The sequence below is a fragment of the Meriones unguiculatus genome, chromosome 9 (genome assembly GCF_030254825.1).
Source record: "Meriones unguiculatus strain TT.TT164.6M chromosome 9, Bangor_MerUng_6.1, whole genome shotgun sequence".
NCBI lineage: Eukaryota > Metazoa > Chordata > Mammalia > Rodentia > Muridae > Meriones > Meriones unguiculatus.
Window position 1 is genome coordinate 61,125,223 of NC_083357.1, and position 26,177 is coordinate 61,151,399.

At 43.4% G+C, this 26,177-nt stretch overlaps 1 protein-coding gene across 2 annotated transcripts in view; it reads left to right on the top strand.

Moving 5' to 3' along the window:
* Nucleotides 1-26,177, top strand: part of Pinx1 (PIN2 (TERF1) interacting telomerase inhibitor 1) — a 60,264-nt gene that overhangs the window by 13,250 nt on the left and 20,837 nt on the right. For both annotated transcript variants that reach the window (XM_021645608.2, XM_021645609.2), the window contains exon 6: nucleotides 2,371-2,447. In XM_021645608.2, the coding sequence (XP_021501283.2) occupies nucleotides 2,371-2,447 (77 nt within the window). The remainder of the gene's footprint in view (nucleotides 1-2,370; nucleotides 2,448-26,177) is intronic.

The following is a 26,177-nucleotide window of genomic DNA, read 5'->3' on the forward strand; positions in this document are numbered from 1 at the left end:
TGCAGCATTCCTCAGTGAAAACCTATACCCAGCCTCGCATGGCTTTCCTTATGTCTGGTTAGCTCCTGGAAGCCTTTCTTCCTGATTCTCCAGATGTAGTTGTAGCTGAGCTAAAACAGCCACAACTAGATAGATGGTGTTTATTTTCTGTCTTCTTCAGTTTCTGTTTGCCATTTTGTCAGAGAGCTAAGTTTGTCAGCAGCCTTTGTTGTGATTTTACCGTAGTTTCAGAACTGAAGCTACTGTGTTTTCAAACTTAACTTGTATTATGTGTATTTTAGCCAGGGGTGACCATGATTTCATGGCATACATAAATTATTGAATCAGGACCATTAGTTGACTGCTAATTTCAAGATCACATTCATCTTTCCATTTAATTCACATGTAGGTTTCTTCTCTAATGGACTCTGACTCTCATTTCTTTTCTGTGTTCTTGTTTTTCAGATTAAATCCAGAGCAAGTCCTGTACAGCCCTGGTTTCTACATTTATTTAGGTGAACTTTGCTAGAGGATAGAACTTTCTGACCCAAGAACCCATCATCAGAACTCTAGAAACCCTAGCACCTCCATTGAACATTATTGGCTACTGGCTTGACAGCTTCCCCTTGAATCTGAGACTTGTTTTGAATCTCAGTGTCTTTATTTTTTCACATACTAATTGTGAATTGTGGCCCCATAGTTTTTGTTTTTGTTTTTAATCTTTTGCATTTAGTGAAATTGTTATAAAAGAGGTATGAATTTATGTTTCTTTTGGGATAGCTCCTCTTTTTAGGGTCTGGGTTAAGGGACAGTGTTCTTTGGTTTGAGAGTTCCTGTTTGGTTTTGAGTTGGGGTTCCTTTCACTGACACACTGGGTTAGAACATCTGATCCTCTTGCCTCTGCTTATGGAGTGCTTGGATTACAGCGTGCATCATCATGCTTGGTTTCTGATGCTCATTCTGAACCAAGTTAAGCTGACTCTCTTTTCTGAGATACACTTACCACAGTGAATGCACTTTGCATTAGGAAATGGTTTGCACTGGTGACAGCTGAGGATAGATCTCTACCTCCCATGAAGCTGTCCACTTCTCACTGCTGCAACCAGAGGTTGTCTGTGCTACCTCTTTGGTTGTATGTCCTGTGCTACTGTTTGTAATGAGCATCACTCAGTTCTCACATGTATTCTCCTTAGATTATTGAATAGGGGTCTTTTTTAATCTGGGGTGCTAGCATTGGCCTCTGGTGGGAGGAAAACAACACTGGGAACAATCTCACCCCTCAGGAACAGGTTGTACCAACTGTACCATCTATTCCAGTACCACTGCCTCTGAAACGGGTTCTGGCACCTGGTTTTGCATCAAATTGAAGGGTGTTTTGTTTTTTCAATTTCATGGAGTCACTGAGCAGTGTTATATTTGAATGCCCCGGTGCTGATCAGTGAACCAGAACCTTCTGGGTCATGACATTACTTTGTCAAGTCAATTTGCTGCAGAAAACCAAGACCATTGAGCTGGTGACTGTGGAACTTGGCTTCCAGCTCGAAACCCAGATTGCTGAGTGTGACTTGACCTCCCTTCCCCAGGTTAGCAGGCTTCACATGGAGAGTTAAGCTCTCAGGTGTACTTTCCTTGAAGTTGATGGATGACAGTGGATTTGGCTGACTGCTCACAGGGTACTGTTCAGTAGAAGTAGAAATTCCAAAGTGAATTTTAAATTAGTGGTTTGTGGGTTTGGAATTGAGTTAGTTTAGTTTTTAAAACAGGAATCACAGATTCTTTGGACACTGCTCTTACCAGAGCCATTTATTTCCCTGCAGTCACCATGTAGCCATATATTTAACTGGTAAAGCTGTTACAAGTAAGAGCATTTTAAAAAGAAAAATTGACCTTTGATTTGCTTTTATTCTTTTAAAATTTCACATAGTTATTTTTGAGAACTTGTGTGTCAAAACAAAAACAAACAAAAAAAACCCATGTATTTAAAAGATTTGAGGTTGTGCGCCTCTCTGAATTGTCAGTTCTGTGTTTTGTAACCATCAGTAAATTACTGTGTCTCTGTGAAGGGAATGAGATTGTTTTGCAAATAGTGAACCGAGAGGCCGGTAAGTCCCACTTTGAAGGCATGGCAAGCAGGAGGGCTACTTGAAAATGGATCTTTCTGTGCAGTCTTTGTGCCAGTTTTTTTGCAGTTTGGAGGAGACTGGACAGTTCTGATCCTAAGACAGTCCCTGACCTTTGATTGTAGTCTGTGTTACTCTCAGAGCTGTAATATGAGGTGGTCAGAGACAAGATGGACCCTCTGTTACCAGCCTTTTTTCTTTCAGGACTTAAACATTTTGCTTCTCGTTTCAAAAGTAATGGTCTTACTGAAAAGCTCTGTGTTGTTTCTAGGGAAGGATCTGTCCTCTCGGAGCAAAACTGACCTGGATTGCATTTTTGGGAAAAGGAAGAGCAAGAAGCTTGCTCAGGTACCCAGCTATGGTGTGGTGCTGTTGTGTGTTCTGTCTCTTCCCAGGGGTATAGAAACTTCACAGACAGCTACTCACCCTTCACTCCTACCCTAAACTGCTAGATCTGGGGGGCAGGGTGGACAGTGGGTACACCCTCCATTACACATGATGGCTTGTTTCAAAACTGAAGGATACAAATGAGCCTAGAATTCATAACCCTAATGATTTTATTGGGTTGTTGAGTGCCCAGAACTTTTGCACCTTTTCCAAATGTAAAAGACAGCCCTGTATATCTTTCTGATGTGAAAACACTAGAGACTTTAGCTGAGTTTTTGGAGATAATGAAAATGTATTTTATCTAAAAATAAATCTAGAATATATACTTACTATAATTCTTCAATAAATCTGGTGTGTCATGTTTATGTTCCTTTGTTAGTTCCTGGCCAAGGTTTGTGGTGACTAGAACAAAAAGACAACTTTCATTATCTCTAGCATTTTTCCAGGGTGACTGGTGTCTTTTTTTCCAGGGTACTAGATATTGTTACTCAATGTTATGTTTAGAAACTTGAGAATTATCTATGATGGGAGACTTTGTTGAGCAATTTCCTTTGCAAGTTAGAGCTGGATTCCTAGGTTGCCTAGCCCCTCTCTGCCCCACTCTTGAGCATGGAGGAAGCTGTTTCCTAGGGCTCCCAGTGGCTTGCTGAGACTGGTGGCTGCTGAGTCACATGGAAGGTGGCCTGTCCTCAGTGGTAATGTGTCATGATAGTGGAAGAAAATGATTAGTTTTTACTTATTTGTTTATTTTTAGGTCAGAGGAGATGACACAGTAGGTAAAGTAGAGTTAGGATCCCCAGGGCCCACATAGAAAGCCAGGTGGATGTGATAGCCCTCCTGTAATTACAGCTAGAGGGTAGCATGGGGTGGGGAAGAGGATACATGCCACAGGGAATCTCTGGGGTGAGTTGGCTAGCCAGACTGGCTGAAATAGCAAACTGGATGAGAGAATATCTCAGTATACAAATGGAGAACAATAGAGGAAGACACTCAAAGTCAACCTCAGGTGTCTGTTCATCTGTACACATGCGTGAACACACCCACACACACAACATTCATATGAGAAAGAGCTTGTTTTAGGCTGGCTGATCCAGGTGAGGACTGCAGTGTGATACGGAACCTGGATTGAGAATGCCAGGGAACCCCTGAAACACAGCTGTACCAAGAGAGCTGCCCTACTGTCCCCCTGTAGCTGGGCTTCACAAACCTCCAGGTGCCACATAGTCACCTGTAGAGCTTGCTGACCTGCAGATTCTCAACTGTGCCTGTCTGTGGAGTATCTGGGTGTTGTTAGGCCGCGCCCACACTGAGAGGATTGCTCCATATGTACAGCCACATGCATGCAGGCTGCTTAAGACACCAAGCAAAGGTCTTCCTGTGCAAAGCCCTTCTGTCTTGGATTTCTATCATTGAGTTTGCTTTTGAGTTCTAGGTACAGCTGCACCTTGCTTTAATAGTGTTGCTAAGAAACCTTACTGTGTTACTTACAACAGTCTGCACAGCCAACGGCAATAGGCTTTTGATTAGATTGGTTTGAAAATACTTCTTTTGGCTCCACTTCTCAGTTGGATTATTCTGTTTCCTTCTTTGAGCCCCCCCATAGCAACATTGGCTTGAATTTTTGTTTTTCATTGCCAAACATTGTGCCTAATGATTTCATTGTACCTAATGAAGAAATCCTTATGGACTTCTTTATCGGTCAAGTACCTGTAGGCAGGACAGTGAACAACTTAAAAAGAGAAAGGACTTGTTTTTATTCTATGCACCATCCACTATGCCACATGGGAGGGGGAGGGGTTCTGTAGATAAAAATTTCATCGTACTTCTTCTTTTAAAAATTAGACTTTAGGCTGGGCAGTGGTGGCGCACACCTTTGATCCCAGTGCTCGAGGGGCAGAGGCTGGTGGATCTAGGTGAGTTCGAGGCCATCCTGGTCTACAAAGGGAGATCCAGGACAGCCAAGGCTATACAGAGAAACCCTGTCTCGGAAAAAAAATAAAATAAAATTGGACTTTAGTTGTTAAATATTTTTTAGATGATGCCTTGCATAACTTTGCGGCTGGATTTGAAATATCTTTTCTTCTAGGAAGTTTTTATCAACCTGCCTTCAATGCCAGGCACCATCTACTGGTGTCCGTAGTAGATTCTTGAGAGGGGATTATCAGATGAATACTTGTTTGTGCTACTTTAAGTTTTTAAAGATCAGTATAATGTGTCAGAAATTGATTTTCAAACATTGTCTCAGGCTTGAGTAGTTTCCAAGCTGTCTCTGTTTCTCTGCTGTGGAATTCAGAGCGTCTGTCACTGAAGGCCTCTGCTCTGACTTTCCTGCTGACGTTGTAGGTGCTCAGCATTTCTTCCAGCTGCAGAGCCTGTTGGGAGGAGCATAGTTCCTGTCTGTATCTGGCTATTCAGAAGGGCTTGTTTGGTGAGAGAAGGAACATCACAAACTGCCAGTTACCCCGAACTGTTAGTAAGCAGCGCTGTGCAGAGATGGATGGCTGTACCTGCCTAGCTTTCAGTTTCTTCCTTTTCCCAACTTGGTGACATATTATTTGGAAAACAGTGAAGTGGAGTGCTCCCTAAATTGGACCTGCCTCCTCTATGGAAATAAAGAAATGGTCTAGTATAGTGAATTGAAATTACTTGGGCCTTAGGAGCTTGTTACTTCTGGGAATTATGTATATGTTCTCAATAGTGGGGTGGGGAGGGAGGCATATTGGATGGTGTCATTTCTCCCTAGTGGAGTGTTTGTGTGTGTGTGTGTGTGTGTGTGTGTGTGTGTGTGTCTCCCACAGTTTGCAGATTGAAATTGGAGGGAGACACTGAAAAACAAATTCCATTAGTTCCTATCTGGTTGAACTTCCTGATACTCCCTAGTTTGTTCCCCCTCTCATTTTTTTCCCTCCCCCACCTTTCCAGTTTCCTTCCTCCATCCAGCTTATTTCCTGATTCAGCCTTATCACTAGAGAAAATACTCCTAAACCATATCGAGGTTTAGAAATGTGTTACTAACAGTCTCACTTTGTTTCTTTAAACAACAGGCCTCTGGCATAGGCTCTTGGCAAGCAAGTCTTGGTATCTTCACCATAAGACCTGACTGAATTAGAACCTTGTATTTTTTGTGTACACTTGAGATACCAAATTAATAATGGCTTTCTTTGCATGACTTCTTTAAATCTATGCACCTTTCTTATCTCATGTTACACATCCCCTTTGCCATGTCTTGCTCATCATTTGATCTGAAAAACTGCTTCCATGCAGACCCCTTTTCAGTTGTTTGGTTGGATTCATGGGATATTTAGACCATTCTTTTTTTTTTTTTTTTTTTTTTTTTCTGGTTGGATATAGTACCTTAAATCTCTTATGAGAAAGCTGCTTACAAAAATAGTTATTTTCTTCAAAATGTTAAAATATTTTTTACTTAAAATGGCTTTCAATTGGAGGTGTGTTTGTCCATTCATTCCAAATTTCCACACTAATAATGTTTTCTAGTGATTGAGGTTGAATTGCTAAGTAATTTACAGGATGTTATGTCCACTCTGGTCATGCCCACCCCGTCCTCAGTGCAGAGCTAGGCACCAGAGAGGCAGGCATTCCTGATCTAAGCTAAGCACCTTCCAGTTAAAGTAAATCTGACCTAAGCCTATAAAACATGCAATACGATACTCTTCAGTTGTATAGTTGCTTCTTCTTCATCCAGAACGATTTCCATAATAATTTGTCACCATCTGCCCATTGATAACAGAATCCAGATTCAAGTAGTCTAAGTTGGAACTTTTGCTCCCAACTCTTTTACCCCTTGAAGGTAAGTTAATGAGATGCATAAAGTCTCATTGAATCATTGTGTTAGAGGGTAGGACATGTAACCTGATCCCAAATTAACTATGGGTGAGGCTTATAGCATGGCATTGGCATAGATATGGGCAGGTGCTTCTGTGGACGGGTTGTGCCTTTTGTTTGTTTGCTGCCAGCAGACTGACTTGTTGCCTGGGTGCTGTATTTTAAAGGAGTGTGTTCAGAGACGTATTCATGGAAAAGGTTTGTGGGGTATGTGCTGTGCACCGGAACAGGTAGCAGAATTGGATGTGGGGACAACAGCTCCGGGAGTGAAGCAACCCAGACTGACCACTGGCTAGCAGCTAAGGCTGCAGCTGTGGCCCTCTTCTAGCAGGAAGTCTTGGATAGGTAAGAGTGATGGAAAGACCTGTGAGCCCTCGGCACTAAGCTGTGGTTCTGGAGGACAAACACATGGAATCACCTGTGTGACTGGCTGCAGATATCCAAGGTGTTTCATGTTTTCCTGAGCTGCCAGCAATTATTACTTGATTTTTCTCCTAGTGGACAACTGGGCTTTGTCCGCTTACATTCTTTCTGCAAGGGGTGGGTATGAAAGATCTTGAAATGGTGGTTCAAGATAGTGAGTGTCAAAGGTAAGGTAGTTGCCTTGGATATTCCTAGTTTATCTGTAAGCTCAATTTCTTACCTGTGAAATAAGAGTGCTGAGTTACATGTTTTGGTAGCAGGTTCTGTTTGCCATCGACAGCTTCAGTAATACATCCCATTCCACATCCTCTTACACGTTCACCCTTGTCACCTCTTTATAGAAAGTGGAGGCCAGCTCCTCTTCTCCAACCTTGGATAGCTTTGATTTGCTTACAGCAAATAGACTGGCTGTGGGGATGCTGTGGGGCTTTGGAGGCTGTATGAGCTGGACATTTATTTGCTTGGAGCCTTAAGTAAGTAGTTATCTGCCTTGAACAGCTGCACTGAAAAACCCAACACCCACATGGAGAGACCCTGATCTTGTTAATGGTAGGAAAGGCTACAGGGAACTAGGAGTAAAGGCAGGCTTTGAGCAAGGTGTCTGTACTTCTAGCACTGAAAAGAATGCAAACTCCTGTGCCAGTGGGGTTCCTGCTTGCCAGTGTGGCTGAGTGAGAAGTCTGTGAGTCAGGGAATGAAGGAAACCATGATGAAGAGTCTAAGATGCATAAAATTGCACCTCCCATGCTGAGGTGATGACAGTAACTACACTCCAGATAGGCAAAGCATCTTTGTGTCTGCTCTGATAGACTGCTAGTTGTGTCTTTGGCATTACTGGGAAGCCAGAAAGGCTGGTAGTTTCCATGCTTGTGCATGGAATTGCATAGCCTGCTGCTTCCTTCATCTATCAATGTACTATGCATGTTGTCCCCTGGATATGAACAACTATATCTGCTCTTCTTTGCATTTGAAGTTCTGCTTCCTTGGCCTTTAGTGCCTGCCAAAGGCCTCAGGATGGAGGAGACACTTGGCCCTTGTGGCTTGGGGGAGCCTATATGGCAGGAGGGAGTGTGGAGGTAGAATTGGCCGTGGGGGTACTTGCTAGCTCTGGAATCCAGAGCACGGGAGAAATCATTGCAGTGAGTAAGAAGCATTGCAGAGCCACTTTTCCTATCGAGCCCAGCTTTTGATAAAAGAACGAAGAGTAAGCTATTGACTTTTAGGTGTCTGCTCTATCAGTGGTCTGTTAATCACAGAGGATAAATTATAGCTCCTCAGAAATAGGAAGGGCTACCTTGGCTTGAAGGGGGCCGTGCCTTTCTTTTATTTGTTCTTTTCTTTATTGGTAGGGGCTCACTTCTAGCCCATTTGCTCCTTGGGGGTTTTGTTAAGGACTGAAGGGAAGCTGAAGGGCACTCTTTTGATTTATCTCCTATCCTTTCCTTTTGGTCACTCCACAGGGCTAAAATAGCCGAGTTGGCTTTAATATGTTGCCATTAGAGACCAAACATTAGCTGCAATAAACCATCATGCCTCAAAATGAAAAATGTCCCCTGATTGGCTAATTAATCAGTCAAAGGGGAATGACATGGCTCTTGGCTTGAGGGACTCTGCTAGAGAGAAACAGGCTGTTGATAAATGGTTTTCCAACAAATTCATATATCAAGGAAACTTAGTCATTTTTTAACTACAGTTTGTGTGACTGCAATTTTTTTCCCCAACTTTTTCTTTTCTGCTGCTCTTGCTGTTTAGGCAGCATTTTTGTGTTGTTGATAGAAAAGTATAGGATTTTAGATATGAGAAAATAAATGCTCTCTGTTTACTCATGTCTGTTAGACTGATTGGTTTTTACTGTCTGAGCTTATTCAGAGGTAAAGTCCAACAGCTTTCCACATAATAATTTGTGAGCTTATTCTTGCCTGCCTGCCTTCAAAGTTAACTCTCCAAACTGTGTGGCTCACACTGCCTGAGGCTAAGCCCTGGACAGAAAGTTCCCATTTTCTCATCTTTAAAAGGAGGCCAGTAAGGGGCTTCTCTGCTTGGCTGTGAGGGTGAAGGAGGTTACCTGTATAGCATCTGCAGCAATGGCCAGCACAGGATGGACTCTCTGAATGTCTGCTATTTGTTTTTTTTTTATCAAATTAATATTACCCATAGGTATGGAAATGCTAAGGTACATGGAGTAGCTCATAATGAAAAACAAGCATTCATCCTATACCCCTTGCTGCTTCAACTTTCTGGCCTGCTCCCTTCAGTGTCTTCAGTCTTTCACCTTTGAATTTTAATATAAAAACTTATTTGATATTTCTTCCTTTTTCTTTTTTCCAAATTTGTCTCATAAATTTTATTCTCAGTGTGGGTCAGTTTCTTTCATTTCCATAACTTCCAGGTATAGAAGGTGAGAAGAGACTTGGGAGGCTCTGAAATCCCAGCTTTCATGTCCTTGTCTCTCACCAGAGAGAGCATAGCTGCCCCTCACTATTACTCCACTCAGTTCCATGATAAAGGCAAAAAAAAAAAAAAAAAAATTCCATCCCTGTTTTAAAAACAAAATACAGAGGGCATGAGATTCTGTCCACCAGTGGAGACGGGAGGTAAAGGGAGCAGGCGCCATCATTGCCTAATCTAGGCCTGCTTCGTTGCTGCATCCAACAGCCCCTGAGTATCCCCTCATCCGATGTACCTGCCCAGAGCTGATCACTGAGCCTTGGGGACATGGTGCTAGTCTGAGCTCAGATACTGATCCACAGAGTGGATGCTGGGGTCATTCTGGGTTCTACAACCATGTCATTGCTCACAAGGAAAAGGGAATGGAGATGCATGGTGTGGTGCTGTGCACTGTGAGCTGAGCTGGGAAGGAAAGGTTGATTGTTGCTGGAAGGAGTCTTTACAGGAGCCTGAGTGCAAGTCCACTCACTGACAGTTCTCAGTGGATTTCTCGTGCCAGATAAAGATTTAGGCCTTTTTATATCTGAAGTTACATGCTGTTGCCAGTTTGTTTTTTTAGTGCTTACATTCTACAACTATGTAAACTGTACTCCCTGCCAAGTCAAATACTGTTCTAGAATATTTCTGCAATTTTGTTGTTTTCTGATGAGAAACAAGAGGCTACTGTGACTTGGGGTGCTGTAGGCCTGTGTTGCTCTCTGCAGGTTGTTCTGTCAGAACATCTGTCAGCTAGATGTGATTGCCCAGAGGACCTCCCCAACCCCTGTCTCACTGGGACTCCTTGCAGTTATGTGTACCTTGCTCCTTGTTCTTAGTTCATTTCTGTTGCTGTGACAAAATATCCTAATGAACAGCCACTTAGAGAGGAAAGGGCTTATTCAGCTTACAGTCCCAAATTACAGGCCTAGAATTGTGTGTAAATCAACGCAGGAACTTGAAAAAGCTAGTCACACCCATAGTCAAGAACAGATTGAAAATGAATGCCTGTGGGCCTCAGCTCAGACCCTCTCCACAGCCGCACAGTCCAGGACCCGAACCAAGGAGTGGTGCCATTCACGTAGGTTGAGTGTGGGTACCTCAGTTAGTGTAATAAAGATGCTCTCTCACAGACATGCCCTCAGGCCATCCTGACACTGACACTCTTCCCAGTGACTCTGGATTGTCAAGCTGACAAGACTAACCTGCACACCTCTTAAGGCCTTTTGTCTCCACACTCAGCTTCCAGCAGAGTCCTGAGAAGAGTGCGGACCGCTGGGCAGGTGAAGTGTACAGTGGGGCTGGAAATCAGCCACTGAGGTTTGAAGGTTTTACTATGGTTTTATAATACCAGCTAGCTCTGATTTCTCTCCTTTACAAAGACCTATTTTCTCTTTCTCCCACCCAGGAGGTTTTAGAATCTTCTTAACCTTCGAGTCTACAGTCTTTTAAATGAGACTTGGATGTTGATATTTCTTAGATATGTCATAGCTTCCTGGAAGTTCTGAAAAATCATCTTCAATCATCCTTTTGTGCTTACCCCTCCTTTTTTCTCTAGTTGCATACCTGCCCACACCACACACAAACACACACATACACATACACACACATACACTTCTTTGTAGTTGTGTGGGAATTCCCCCCTCTTCTCTGTAGTCGCATGGCATCTTTCCCTCTTCTCTGTAATTACATGGGCATCTTCACCCTACTTCTACTTATTTCAGTGGACACCCCCTTTTCTCTAATTGTGTGGCATCATTGGTTAGTCTTTAGATTCTTCTTTTGTCTTTGATTTTTCTGTGTCTTTGGAAGAGACCTTAGATTTATTTTTCAGCCCTACTGTTAATATCTTTAATTTAAGCACTTATCATTTTTAGCTTCTAAGAGATATTCCTCTTTCCTATTTCCAAGTGTCATTTTGTCTTTTTTCATGGGTACAGCGTATTCCCTTGTCACCAAAGGTCTTAGGTGTTGAGATTCAGGGTTTATGTCTCTTCTCTGACTGCCTCTGTTCTTTTGGCTTGGTTGGTTTCTCACACTGGAGGATTCCCACCTAGTCCAGTTATCCTTTGCCATCAGCTCTTGGGGAAGAAAGGGCCTATTCAGCTTACAGTTCCAAAGTTACAGGCCTGGAACTGTGTGGAAATCAAGGTAGGATCTTGAAGACGCTAGTTACACCCACAGTCACGAACAGTACGGCTTAGGCTCCTTGTCCTCAGAGGTTAGGCCTTCTGTCACCCCTGCTTTCACTGAAGAGAAAAATGGCTGGCTGGTGATCCCCACTCAGTAGATTAAGTAGGATCTGATCCTGGGGACATTGAGCAAAGTTACTTCAGGGAAAAAAAAAGTTAGATGCCCTAAAAAAACCTTTCAAATCAAAAGAAAAATTGTTCAAAGATCTGTTATTTTTTCTTTTCTATCATTTCCAAAATGTAAAACTAGTTATCTCATATTATGTTGACAGTGTCTTAGTCACTGTTTTATTACTGTGAAAAGACACCATGTTAACTCTACAGAAGAAAGCATTTATTGAGGGCTGGCTTAGTTTCAGAGGTTTAGTCCATTAGCATGGCAGGTATGGTGCTAGAAAAGTAGTTGAGAGACACACAGAAAGAGAGAGACCTTGAGCTTGGCATGGGCTTTTGAGCCCTCAAAGCTCACCCCCAATGATATACTTCCTCCAACAAGGCCACACCTCCTAGTCCTTTCAAATGGTGTCACTCTCTGGTGACTAAGCATTCAAATATAGGAGCCTCTGGGGGAAGTTCTTATTCAAACCATGACAGGGAGATAGAGATGGCTACCAGTTTCAAGTCCAGATGTACCAGCTTGTTCTGCTGTGCCTGGTTCCCGTAGGGTGGCTTCTTCCTAGGAGACCTGTTTGGGCAGGAGTGATTGCCTGAACACCTTTGAAGTGTTAAAAATACACAGTTCCTAGCTTCCTTCACAGAAGTATGGATACACTGAGAAACCTGCTCTGAGCCTCGGGAAATAGGTCTTTATTATATTTTGACCTAGAAGCCTTTTGTGTGGCCACTGTCACCAGCAAATTGCCCCTGCTCTGTGGGCTTATTCTGAGTCACACTGGGGGACATATCATTAAGTCAGATGCCTGTCCCTGCTCTCCTTAGTCGTCCTCATTCACAGAAAGAACTAAATTGTTCCACTGAGAGACAAGTCCCTGTTCTGCACACTTGCCCTTTTGGGATGATGAGTGGAAGCTGTCTGTTACCATGTGAAGTGGGAGGAAGATTTTGCATGAATATTCCAGCAAGATCTTCAGTTCATGAAGGTCTTCCTCCAGGACTTTGAGGCACATCTTAACTTCTCTGAGACAGCTTTCCAATAGAGGTCTGAAGTGGTCTCTTCCCAGGAAGGTTGTGGTGGGGCACTGAACCCTTAGAGTTCAGGCAAGTGGAAGCACTGACATGCTCATGCTCTGTCACTGTTTGTTAACAAAGGTGAGAGTGAGCTTCAGATTCCTCTTTTGACTCTGTCTCCTGTTGATGGTTTCCAGCCTGTTGGCCTTTAGATTTTTAACGCATCAGGTATTCAACTTACTTTTTGATTCCTACTGATAAAGCCATTCCTCATCCTCATTGCTCCTGAACTGTAGCCCTAAATGGCCTTTGTAACTCCAGTTCTTGCTCATTTTCAAAGCATCTGCTATCACGTTTTCTCAAAGTGCTTCTTGTCTAGGTGCTGTCCAGTATCAGTAGTCCCTACATGAAACAAATGCAAAACATCAGGCCTCAGCCACCTCCGTGTTTCCCATGTCTTTGCTTCACTTTGGGGAACCTGGCCTTGCACAGTCTGTCTTAACAAGTGAGTTCTTCCTCAAGGTCAAGCCCTGCTTCCACAGACACTGAGAAAGGAAGAATGTGCCTTTGCTCAGCCACGCAGACACTGGTTGCAAAGTCCTGACTCACTTATGCATTTGGCAGATACTTATACTTATTAACTACTGCTGAGCTTGGCTCTGTTTTAGGCTCCAGAGATAGATATGGCAGGGAATAGAACAGATAAGAATCACCACCCCCAGGGAGCTTTATACTGTGACATCTTTGATTCTTCTTTTCACCCACCTATGCATTCTATTTGTTGATCATGGTGTGCTGCCTCAGCTTGTTGTCTCATCTGTCATCTGTTTAGTTGCCTCACTGTTCTACCAGTTCAGTGGAGATCATCGGAGGTCTTGATTCAGTGTCTTTACTGGGAACTTTTACGTAGTTATATAATGAAATTGGTCTATAGATTGAACTTTAACACTGAGCTTATCATTGGGTTTCTTTTCCCGCTGCTAGCAGTAGCAACTTAAGGAAGGAAAGAAGGGTTCACTTCTCCTTCTAGTTCCAGGGTTCTCATCTCTCAGGCAGCAGGGATGTGAAGCAGCTGATCACACTGCAGCTACAGTCAGGAAGAGATGAAGACAACAAGATAGCTTGTGGATCTCAGGGATTAGACTCCAGTTATCGGGCCTGGTGGCAAGTGCCCTTACTCACTGAGCCATCTCGCTGGCCCTGCCTTCCCCTTTTTATTCATTTTGGACTGTTGCCCATTGGATGGTGCTGCCCACATTCATGTCTTCCCTCCTCAGTCACACCTTTCTGGAAGCACCTAGAGATGTACAGAGAAGTGTGTCCACGGTGAGTCTAAATCAGTCAGGCTGACAATATTGAAACAGTTAGCATCATACTAAGTAAGAGCTGCTCACAGTTAACTGGGGTAGCAAGTTGAGTTTCAACAGAAAGGAAGTGTTTTCTGATGCTAATAAAGAGCCTCTGTCTCAAGATCAGTGTTGCTGTGCTCCTGCAGTGACACAGTCTAAGTCCCTGAAGTACCCCCGCTAGAAAATTGAACCTAAAACCAATTGAGTCTGAAAGTGGTCTATAGTCATAGAAAATACAGAGAATAAAGGAGTTACAGGCTTCTTGTCCTCAAAGAAAAAACAAAAGTCCAAAATATAGAATATAGCTCCAGACAGCTAGCACAATTCCTACTATAAGCTCATGGTGCCAGGGGAAATGATATAGCAGAAAAAACAGGGTGCTGTGTCTAGAGAGACCCTGTGCAGTGTCATCACCAGATGTCTATGGAGTCTTGTGCTAGACTTCATTTGGCCACATATGACATGGCTAAAGTTCAGTTCATCATGTGTCTTGAATGCTAATACTCATTTTGTTTACTGTACTGTTGGTATAGTTACATAAGGAGGTTTTTCTGCTCCTTACACATGTTTAGATGTTTGCTTCTTTTTCATGGTGCTAGGCATCAAACCTAGGGCCTTGTGCATTCTGTATGAGTGATCTACTATGGAGCTGTATACACTCCACCCAGAATTCTGAATGGTGTTTTAAAACTTTGAAATTGTTGAAAGGAGTTTGGGAGTGCCTGAGGGTTTTTATTGCTGTGAAGAGACACCATGGTCATGGCAATTCTATTATAAAGGCAAACATTTAATTTGGACTGGCTTAGAGTTCAGAAATTTAGTCCATTATCACCATGGCAGGAAGCATGGAGGTGTGCAGGCAGACATGGTAATGCAGAAGGAGGTGAGAGTTCTGCATCGGATTGGCAGGCATCAGGAAAAGAGAGTGGCACTAGACCTGGCTTGAGCATTGAAACCTCAGAGTCTATGCCCAGTAACACACTTTCTCCAAGAAGGTACCACCTCCTAATAGTTTCACTTCCTATGAGCTTGCTGGGGATCCATTTTCATTCAGACCACCATAGGGAGCTTGTTAATTTTTTTTTTAACCATATTTGGACATTTTGCAGATTAAATTTCTATACATGTCCTTTTTTGGTTTTGCTTTTATTGTTTTGAGGGAGGGTTTCTTTGGCTGTCTTGGAACTAGTTCCTTAGATCAGTTTTTTCTTGAACTCAAGTATCTACCTATCTGCATCTCTCAGAGTGCATGACCGACTTTTTTTTTTTTCCAGATTTTAATGATGTGTTACATCTTTTTCTGCTCTACCAAAGACAGCTTCATTATTTTGTGTGGTAAATTTAAAATGTTGTGATCGTCATTAAGACAATTTTAGTCTTTCTGTTTATGTGTATTAATAATAATAACAAAAGTCAGGCTGCTATCAGAAAGTAAATGTTTTGGACCTCTCCTGGAGTATAATACCCAGAATCTCTCCTTTCAGTCATCCTGTGATTACATAGGACAGAAATGAAATGTGGAAGTTTTTGATTCCTCCTGGGCCTGCTGACAAATCTTCTCATTGCTGTGAGGTCAAAGCTGGGAAGGAGCAGGCAGTCTTAGAACTACTGGGTAACTAGAGCATTTTGCTGTCATTTGGGATCTGGCAGAGGCAAAAGTCCCAAAATAGGAGCAATTTTTAAAGGGGCTGCTTTTCTCTTGTCATGAAGGGTTGGCGTACAAAGCTATTCTCTGCCTGGAAGAGTTAAGTTTGATTACTATCCCCATACAAGTAAAATTCTTGTTACCTGAGGTGACACGCTGAGTGGCTTTGGTGTATGCATAGCACAATGTGTGTGACAGATGGAGTGTCCTCTGCCAGGGCACCAGCTGCGGTTAGCCTGGAAAGCCTTACCTTGAATTATGCATACATGCCCTGAGACAGATGCTTGAGACATTCACCTGGCTTGTGACCCGCTGCAGAGGCTTCTGGATTCAGTGCCTCCCTCTGCCTGCCCCGTGCCTTATTTGGTCCTTTATTTGGAGCTGTGGGTCCTCTCCACTAGGCATGTTTTCACTTCCCCTTCACACTAGAGTAGCAATGCACTTTTGCCACATTTAGATGGTTCTAGTGTGTGAAGTCTTTTCTTTTTTGCCCTTTGGCCAACACAGCCATGGCCAGTGCTAAGGTGCTATGTCTCCTGGCAGATGTGTTTCTTTAGCAGGAGGAATCTTGCTCCGCTCAGAAGTACAGTTCCTAGCAGGTAGAATGGTACCAGGAACTCTTTCTCACTATGGGGCAGCTCTCAGATGCAAAACTGTCCAGCTGACCTTTGTCTAGACAGTGTCTTTTGAGTAGAGATTGTTTAAAGTCGGGGACTCTGGTTCAAGTCTCCATTTTGCCACTTGGCCTGAGGAGTGACTGACAGATTTTTATAAATGAACATGGCCTTCAGAAAAAGGAAGCTATGGTCCAGAGAGACTAAACTTGTTTTAGTCCACCATGAAGCAGGACTGAGACTTCCAGGCCGTGCTTCTGGGTGAAGACCAGGCTGTTTCCTGCTCTGGACTCTGCTTCTTCACTTGGGGAGCCTGAGCTAAAGCAGGTGTGAAGAGTCACTGTCACCTTTAGCTAGTCAGCCAGTACCTGGGTCACCTTCAGTTGCCTCTGGTACAGGCAAGGGGGGTTGTAGTCTGCTTGGCAAGCCCGCGGGTGAACCATCTGATTTCTTTGCTTCTCTCTGCCCTGTTTTACTCTGCAGTGTGAGCCATTGCTCCGTGATGCTGGGAAGAACTCACTGACTGCTATTCTTATTTTTGCTTTGGTGCTTTCTCTTTGGCTATTTAGTTTTTTGTGTAGTGTCTTTTCTTTTTGTTTTCTTTTTCCTGGCTGATGGAATTGTGTGTGTTAGGGAGATGTTCTATCTCTGAGCTACATCCCAGCATAGCTTGGGCAGGTTTATTTGCCTATTTGTTTTAGAGACAGGATCTCTCTGTGTAGCTCATGCTTAAACTCATCATGTAGCCTAGACTGAGTACAGGCCTTGCCAAGGCAGGCACCTGCCTCCATTGCCTTGGTTGTGGGAAGGCTGGGAGGCTAGTGGTACCCTTTGCTTGTGAGGCTAGCATAACATTAAGACCTCCTACGCATTCCCAGCCAGATCATGCATACTAACTCCATTCTGTTTCAGCTAGCTGTGACCAAAAAGGCCCAGTTTTCTAAACTACACTCAGTAAAGAACCATACAACAGTGCTCCCTGGCATTGGGTGATACCTTGTGGTGACATTGGATCACATTGGCACTCATCAGTTGCACAGTTTACTTCTGTCAGTCTAAAGTCACCAAAACTTAGGACTAGCACTAAATCCTGTGTTTCGGGATTTTATTAGGTTACAGTCCTGAATAAGAGCTCTCTTTGTGGAAGTGACAGCAGAGGTAGAAGAATGTAAATCAAATCAAAACTAGGTAGGAGGTGGATGAGTCTGACAGACCAAAAATAACAACAACAAAGTGATACCACATAGTAGCAAGAGCGGAGGTGTTATCATTTCACAGGCCTACACTGATATCCTCTTCCCTTCTAGTCACATGACCTGCAGCAGGAATTCAACCCCTCTGAGTTTCATTGGTCTGCCAGAAACACTATCCCAGCATGTTAGCATGGGCAGAAATCACCCTAACCAGAAAAACCTCCTTTCCCCAATAGTATTCCTGTGGCCCATATTCCTATCCATAGTCTTTGAAAATAGTATCTTCCCTTGGCCTCCTGCCAAGTGACTTTTACCAAATGGCTCTGTGCCCAGTCACATATAGGGATCACACTTGTCTGATAGACTACACTTACAGAGGCAGGTAGGATGTCAGAGCTGTAAAGCTGTCTCTCCCCTGGATTTGGCCTCCTGGTTCTTCCTGCTCTGGAGACTTTCTCCTGATATCGTTCCTATTTGTGTTGTGGAAACTGCACAGGAGTCTCTTATGGCAGAATAAGCTGTATGGTGGAGCCAACCTGGGAGAGAGAGGGAATGGAGTGGCGCTCTTCACCTGCCTCTGAGGCCTCTGGGAAACCCTTTGCTCATTCCCTAAAGCCACAGCACTAACATACTTGTGCACACACGCCCTTTGGTGTCTTCAGTTTTACTAGTCATCATTATGTGAATTTCAAGTTACTAGCATAAAAGTGTAGGCTTGTAGTAAAACATTTAACTTAGCGACTTGCCCTGCCATTTCTGTGACTATTTTTTTTTTTCTGTCTAAACCTACCAGATTTTTTAAAATGGCATTAGGAAATTTTTCTCCAACTATATTTATTGAAATAGTTAAAATATGCTACAACTTATCAGTTTTCAAGAAAGTGGAGAGGTCAAAATTTCTAATTCCTTTCTGTAAAAGTACAACTCAATTTTTAAAATTCATGCAATGGAAGGTCCATTTCTTACAAGTAGCAGAAAACGATATGTAAACAGAGCACATGTCTGAGCATCATTGATCATAACCCCTAGGTAAGAGGTAAAATGTTCTTCCCCGAAGGGCCTGCCGGGAAGACAGATGGCCCTTGGTCCTCTTGGGTGATGGCTGTGTTTCCTACACAACATTCATTCTTCCTTGTGCAGATTAGAAACTGAGGGTGTCTTCTGGAAAGCTGGTGCCAGGTGGAGCTACTGAGTAGTGACATCCACAGCTCTGAGGCTGAAGAATCCTCTGCTGGGCTGATAGATGCTTAAATATTCAGTCTCTGCCTTAAGTGGACAGGCTAGCATTTTTAACCTAATTCTAGGAAACTGATGTGTAATTGCAGAGACACAAATTCAAAATAATTCCTTTTCCTCTGCTTAAAAATAAAAGAATGGTGTCCTTTTCCCATTTGAGAGCTGCAAAAGCAACAAATGATTGACAGGATATTAGCTTTGTCCAGCTTGTTACCAGTGTGCTGTTCCGCACACTCATCCATGATGCAGCTTCAAAGTTGCCTGCTTGGCTTCACTCAGGAATCCTATGATTAAAAGAACTTAGGTTTTTTTTTTTTTTTTCCTTCATCATTAATCTCCACTGTGGAGCTGGAGATGTAGCTCAGTGATTAGAGTACTTACCTAGCATGCTGGAAGCCCTTGGTGTAATCCCCACCACCCATGAAGTAGAGGCAAGAGGGCTATGCTGTAGATGAGCATGTGTTTGGGGCTAGAGGAAGACTGGGACTAGGTCAACTTCAGTTGAAGCTATGGCCAGTGCCTTTTATTAGTTCTTTTTGTCAGCATTGCTATAGGACAGGGTCTCACCCCATCCACCCCGCAGTAAGCATGTGGTCAATTAACAAGCTATATTGAGCCTTCTTAGAACCTGTATGTGTTAATGAACATGGCCCTCCTCCCAAATGTCAGTTACTTATCTGACTGCAGAACCATTTATTTATTTGTTTGTTTGTCTGCCTCTCTCTCTGTTTGTTTGTTCGTTTGTTTGTTTTTATGGCTCCTAGGATTAAATTGTAGAACGATGTTTTGGATGAATAAGGGAAGAAACCACTGATTAAAAAAAAAAAGAAAGAAATGTAGGCAGAGCAATAGATTGTTGGAGACTATCTGGAGCAAGTTGATTTGTTTTGTAGCACTTCCCTTGTCCTTGCATGATCCATTAGTCCCCATATCTGAGGAGACTATATTCTAAGACACCAGTGGGTATTGGAGAAACCATGAATAGTACTGAGCCCTATAAAATGTATACTATGCCCTTCCTCTGTGAACTGTAGCATTGCATAGTACTGGAGATAGCCTGTCCCAGGTTCCATGCCCTGGAGTAACTTTTGCAACCCCTGCCTATACTTAGGAGTGATTATTAAGTAAAATAAGGGTTCTTTAAATACAAGAGCTATGGTACTAGGCACTCAATCTGATAACAGTGACTGATGGGCGAGGAGCACGTATACCATGAACACATTGAACAAAAAGACAGTCATGGCCCAGTCAAGATTCTGTGAGATGTTATCACACTTATTAGAACTGTGAACTATAAACTGATCTTTTTGGCAATTTTGCGTCTAATTTCAAACCATGGTTGAGCTTAGAAACCTAGCAAACTGAAACCATAGGAAAGAGGGTTATTATAGATGATTTGGGGAAATATAGAACTAAACAAATAGTAATCTGGAAAGCACGCCTCGTCAGCTGGGTTGTCCATATAATGGAGAATTGTCATGGTTTTTGTGAGTCTGTCCTCCAGAAAGCAGACTGATGCTAAGTAAATATTAAAGGCTGAAATATAAGAGAATCAGTCAGTACAATGCCCATGTCAGAGTTTTGCACATTACTCTTCACCATGATTAAAATTCCTCTGTGCTTCATGTGGTCCCGGAGACCCCTATAACCCTTCAGTCCTTTGTTCTTTGACTTCACGGGCAAGCTTTTCTTCCCAGACTGCCCATTGTTTAGTTTTTTTTCCAGAAGCCTCTCACCCAAGTGAATGAGTGCATCACTGCATGCTTGTGTAACCATCAGTTTCAGCCGTCCATCTTCATCACATTCTCACCTGATCCTGCTGGTACTCCAACACTCCAGCTTTGCCACCACAGGCCTCCCAGCATCCCTAGCTAATTCCCTTTACAAAAGCACCTGCGACTCTCTTCTGGGACTGAAAGAGTTAGTCTGAAACCCCCTTGAGGCACTTAAAGCAATTCCTCTGTTTTTACTTTACTGTACAGATTCTTTGTTCAGATAAATGGGGTAGAAACTTGGACAGCATGAGAGACATGTGATGTTCATGAATGAGACCCTTTTTGTGGTTGTTGGTTCTTAGTGACAGTCATATTTGTTATGCTCTAGAATAGGCTTACATGTTAAAAGTGAGGTCACTTTGATTTTAATGGTGACCAACATCTATGACACAGTGTGCTTTGAATATCTGGGAGATTCACCTTGTTTTCCTATAAGCCATGAGTATGGTGTAAGTCATGAGGTGCCGAGGTAAAGGCTTAGTTTTTCATAAGGTGGTGTTAATTGCGGGAGATTTTGGTCAATGGCTTCCAAAGGCAACGTTTTGCTTCTTTGATTATAGGAGTGTTGGGGTGGGAGCTGAGCTAAGCCTTTGTGGCTAAGCTAGAGAGATTTCTGTGCACTTACTTGTCTGAGATGGAGGTTTAATATCCTTTTGCCCCGGAGAGTTAAGATTTAAGAAACAACAACCAAGTCTCCTATGTAGCCCTGGATGGCCTGGAACTCCCAAGAATCCACCTTGCCTCTGCCTCCTGAGGGTACTACCATGCCTGGCTTGAGGTGTGGTTTTTGTTGTTGTTGTTTTGTTTGCCTTGTAGATCAGCGTTTATTTTGATATTTACATTTCACCTAGCCCCAATGACCTCTAAAGCACATTCATCTTAGATCTTTATATTTAGAAAGTCAAGACTCCTGAATTTTACCTTTCTGATTTAATGGTTATTAGTTTTCCCAGTGAGTTATCTGGAAACATGTTCATTTTCCTCCTTTGTTGCATCTCTCTTCAGTAGTGTGGAAGTACTCAGTCTGACTTGGACAGGAAGCTTCTTGGTAAATACAGTAGACAACAGTCTTTCTGTTACTGGAAGAATTCTGAGTACCTTTTATGTGGTGTTATTAAAAACTAAGCACCATCTTTACAAAGTTTTTGTACCAAGATTGGAGCTTATAATCCCAAGTCTAATTTGAAGGCTCCGTGCCACTAATTTAAAGTTATACCAACCAAAGGTGTTCTTTGTATGTTCTGATGCTGTTTTAGCCCCAAGTCCACATAGAATAACGTTAACTTTGTGAATAGCACAGCTTTTCTTTGTAAGAGAGCTATGTATGTGAATATTTATAGGATCTATATTTTACCACATTTATGTGTTTATGTATATATTTATCTATGTATTCGTGGGAAGGGCACATGTCCATGATGTAGAGCTCAGGGGACAATTTGAAGGAATTGTTTTTTCCTTCCAGTGTGTGGATCCTGGGAACTATACTTGGGTCCTCAAGTTTAGCAGCAAAATGCCCTTAGCCACAGAACATTGAACCAGCCCAGAATCTGAGATTTTGTTATATTTGCAACTAAAGTTCAAATTTTTAGAAAAGGAAATAGCAAGAAATCAGTGAATTGTGATACGTAACCATGAATTGAACATTAACAGTTCTTGGGAGCCTGCTCCTAAAAATATTTCATATTCCACTTTATTACTTTCTCGTTTTGTTTGTATATGTAGTATATAATGAATTTGAGTGTCTGTGTGCTTGTGTGTGTAGAGGCCAGAAGCTGACAATATATGTCTTCCTTGGTGGCTTTCCACCATTTGAGATCCAAACTCAGCTTCTTCTGCTTATATGGCAGGCATTTTACTGACTGGGCCATCTCCCCAGCCCAACTTTCTCATTCTCAAAAAGAACAATCAATAAAGAATTATTTTGCTGATAAAAATAATTGCTAAGCAACTATCAAATCCATTTTTAGTTTATTTATTTACTCAAATTTAAAACCATTTCTAAATCTTTGACTATAGTCATCATCTTTGTGTCAAGCAGCATTACTTTACACACCCCAAGTGAATTATTTGCCTCTTGTTTGAATCTGTTACAGGAATTTACTGCAACAATGTTTGTTTAAAGATTATCTGAAGCTACATCTGTACAAGTAATAAAGAATATAGGGAAAGAGCCCATATGTGACTCATGTTGTCATGATTTGTAACAGCATTAACTGTGTTCATGACAGTGCTTTGAGGGCAATGCCCAAGGCTGAATAACTCGTGCCCTACTCTTCCTTTCCCCTTTAAAAGTTGATCACTTTTGGTATGGCTAACGTTAATGATCTTTCATAATTCAAATGAAAATAAACATCTTTATTCCAGAGGATCCTTTCCCTTGCCTCAGCTTGTTAGAAGTTTCGGGTAGAAAAGGTAATGATATGGACAAAACTTCTGAGCAGACTGAGCTTAGAGCCCCAGCTTTTGGCTCTTGACATGATAGTAATTCATTTGAAAGTCTCTTGTAGACCAGCTAACAGAGGGTTGTGTAGATAATGTGCTCATTAAAACAATGCAGGCAGAGACTCTGAGATACAGATTTGAGGTCGGAAACTACTAAAGCTTGTACTTCTAGGAGGCTTCTGAAGGGCAAGGGCCTTGCTATCATTATCCTCACTTTTATCTTGCCCCCTAGCAAAATGCCAGCATGCAGTGGGTACTCAGCAGATGCCGGTGAGGGTAGGGGCACACATGACAGCTGTATGGGGGTGGAGCTGCCTGGTTGGTCCATGCTGAGCTATGCTTCCTACATGAATGTGAGATCCCCTGTAGGAAGAGGTGGATGGAAGTCATGGTGCTGCCAAATGGAGATAGTAGCCCATCCTTATGCTGCCATAGCACTGTGCTCCAGTGTGTGCCTAGAGTGTGGGTACCTTCCTCACAAAGACCTGCCTTCCTTCAGCAGGCATTGTCCTCAGCAACCTAGACAGGACAAAGGGCCAGGGAGGGCTTTCTATCAGGGAGTACGAAGTCCTTTGATGAGGCTGCTGTGGCCAGGTCTACCCAGCCGAGGTGCACAACACTAGGGAAGGGCATAGAGGATCAGTGCTCCTCTGCCAAGTCTAATTGTCTGCATATCCACGTTAGTTACCCTTAATCCAGAAGCTCAACCTGCAGGAGAAAGATATTAGCCAGTGTTTGTGCTCTCTTTGATGTCCCGAGTGAAGGACGGGTATTGTAGGGTGCCTGCTTTCTCCTCACAACAGTGTTTACAGGGTCCTTTGTGGTAGAGACTGAGGAAAGGGTGAGTGTCCATGGAAGCCATAGGATCAGCCTAAAAGACTTGAACAGGTTCTGGGCAGAGATGTCAGCAGCAGAGCTGGCCAGGTGTTACCTGGGCAGTACCAGAGAGAGGTGGCTACCACCCCTCCCTTCATTCCGGAACCTAGACTTGAGTTGTATGGGGCCAGTAGGTCCTAAGTCCAGCAGGGGAAGCCACAGGAGTGGAGGTTAAGACCTCCTAAGCAGAAAGAGCTCACCAATCTTTTTAAGAGTTGTTTCCAGGACCAGTCTCGAGACTGGATCCTAACTGTAATTTAACTGACACTAGTCACCTCTATTCTTGGGTCTAGTTTACCAGCTGGCAGCCCCGAGAATGGCTGGCTAGAGCATGGGGCATCTGGTGTCCCTGCCTGGTCATCTACAACCATCACCAGACCTCGCTGGACACAGCCATCCAGGAGGCTGGTATACTTGCATACACTATGAGAAGGGCTAGGATCCAATATAGGATTTGGGACCTGGAGAGAAAAGTTGGTGCCAAAAGAAAAGAGAATCCTGTCATAAATAGCTTTTGTCTGTAGGGGTGAGTGTTACAAAGTGAGTGTAGGAGGAAGGTGCTTCAGAGGCCCGCAAGACATATGCTAAGGAGCTTAGAGCATCTTTTTTGCCTGAAGGTAAAGGAACTATCGAGGGGTTTGAGCATCAAGATGGTATGAGTGCTTTTGCACTAAGGAAGGTGTTTTCATCTGCAGGAGTAGGAAGAGGAAATGTAAAGGTAGTCAGTCTACTTTAGAAGCAGAAGATCCCAGAAAGGTGTTAGAATGCTGAGTCAAGGCTGAGCTGGAGAAAGAACAAATTAGGAAATTCTGGTGGGGACTTCCGGTGCTCTGGAAAAACAGCAAGCACTCTTAACTGCTGAGCCAGTGCTCCAGCCCTGCTAACATTATTTTTGATTAGTTTGTGTGTGGATATACAGGGTGGTGCGCAATCCATGCCGTAAGCGTGAAAGTCAGAGGACAACCTGCAGAAGTTAGTTCTGTCCTACTCTGTGCATCCTAGGAGTTGAGCTCAGGTTGTCAGGCTTGGCATCAGGTTTCTAATTACTTGCTGAGCCTTCTCTATGCTTTAATATCCAGTACTCTGGTATTATTAAAGCAGTAAATGTTCACTCTAAAAAAGTCACGAGCTATACCAATTTGTGAGAAAGAAAAAAAATATCACGTGATGCACATAGCCAGAGACAATGGTAAGAAGCATGATGACAAGTACCTGTCTGTTCAGAAGTAGAGGCAACATTGGCAAGCTGTTGAACATGTCTCTTGAAGTTTTAGCTCTGTCACTGAACTGAGTGAGACATGTTTCTTGTGATCTCTGTGCTCTTTCCCTCTGTCCCTAACGTGTTCCTTGCTTGTGCAGCATGTGCAAAGTTATGAGATGAATAGGTTCCAGAAGCCTCTGTTCATCAGGTGCCCGTCATCACTATAAAGTTTTGCAGTGAGAATTTGCCAAGGAGCTCTTCCATGCCCTCACCACTCACAAAGACCACTGCTGTGTGGGGCTGCTACCTAACTGGGGGGCGGCATTGTTTCGGCATATCATAGAGCTAAAGGGTCCGGTTCACCCAAAGTATGTACGTTTTTGTCAAATCACACCTCAGTGGATCTGGAGGGAAGAGCTCATGTGGTGTAGCAGGAGGGTACACCTACTCCTGTGTCAGCTCTTTCTTCCCTGGTTCAGGTTCTTGCAGTCCCTCTCTCAGTTGTGGAGATGATGGCGCTTGCTCACTTCCCCTTCATGTTTTGACTGCCTGAAGGATACCTGGTCACCCTTGGGAAGACTCATGACCTAGAAGGGGCTGGGTAGGTACTGGGCCTGCCTCCTACCCCCAAGGCTGCTCTGAGCGACTGTGCTTTTCCACCCCACCTCTGCCTTCATCCTGTGGTGCTTCTCCCCCAATCCTGCTTTTCCCGATCTCCTGGTTCACTGGCATTACATAATATTCCTGTTGGGATCAGTTCCTGTTTTGCGGGGAGAGGAATTGTGACTCTTTCAGGGAAAACCCCTGGGTTGGCTTCAGTAGAGGCTGCTGTGGCCAGCGCATGATCTCATAAGGGAAATGCGGCCTCACTGTTCCTGTCTGAGTCAGCGCACAGATGGGGCCACCTTTGTGACCAGTGGCTGCCGAGGTCTTTCTTCTATGAATCTACTAGTCTGTACTCCTCAAAGGGTCATGGGCCCACCACACCGTAACAGGTCCAACAGCCAGAGACAACTTCAACTTGGGCTCCGTGGTACTGTCTTCCCCTTGGCTGTCCCACCAGACTCTGGTCACTGCTACAGAGGGGAGAGTCAGTCTCTGCCTGAACATTTCCCTGCTTAGGCAGTCTCCTTCCAGCTAGTCCTACACTCTTCCTCATCATTTGAAGTTATAGCCACACACCACGGCACTTGGGGGATGTCTGTTAAGGTGCAGACTCTTGGGCAGTGAGATTCTCCAGTGGTTAAAGTGCTTGCACAAGTGTGAAGACTGGAATTCCCATTCCCAGGTGGGCATGGGCTGCCTGTAATCCCAGCCTCAAAAGGAGACCAAGGGATAAGCTGGTTACTG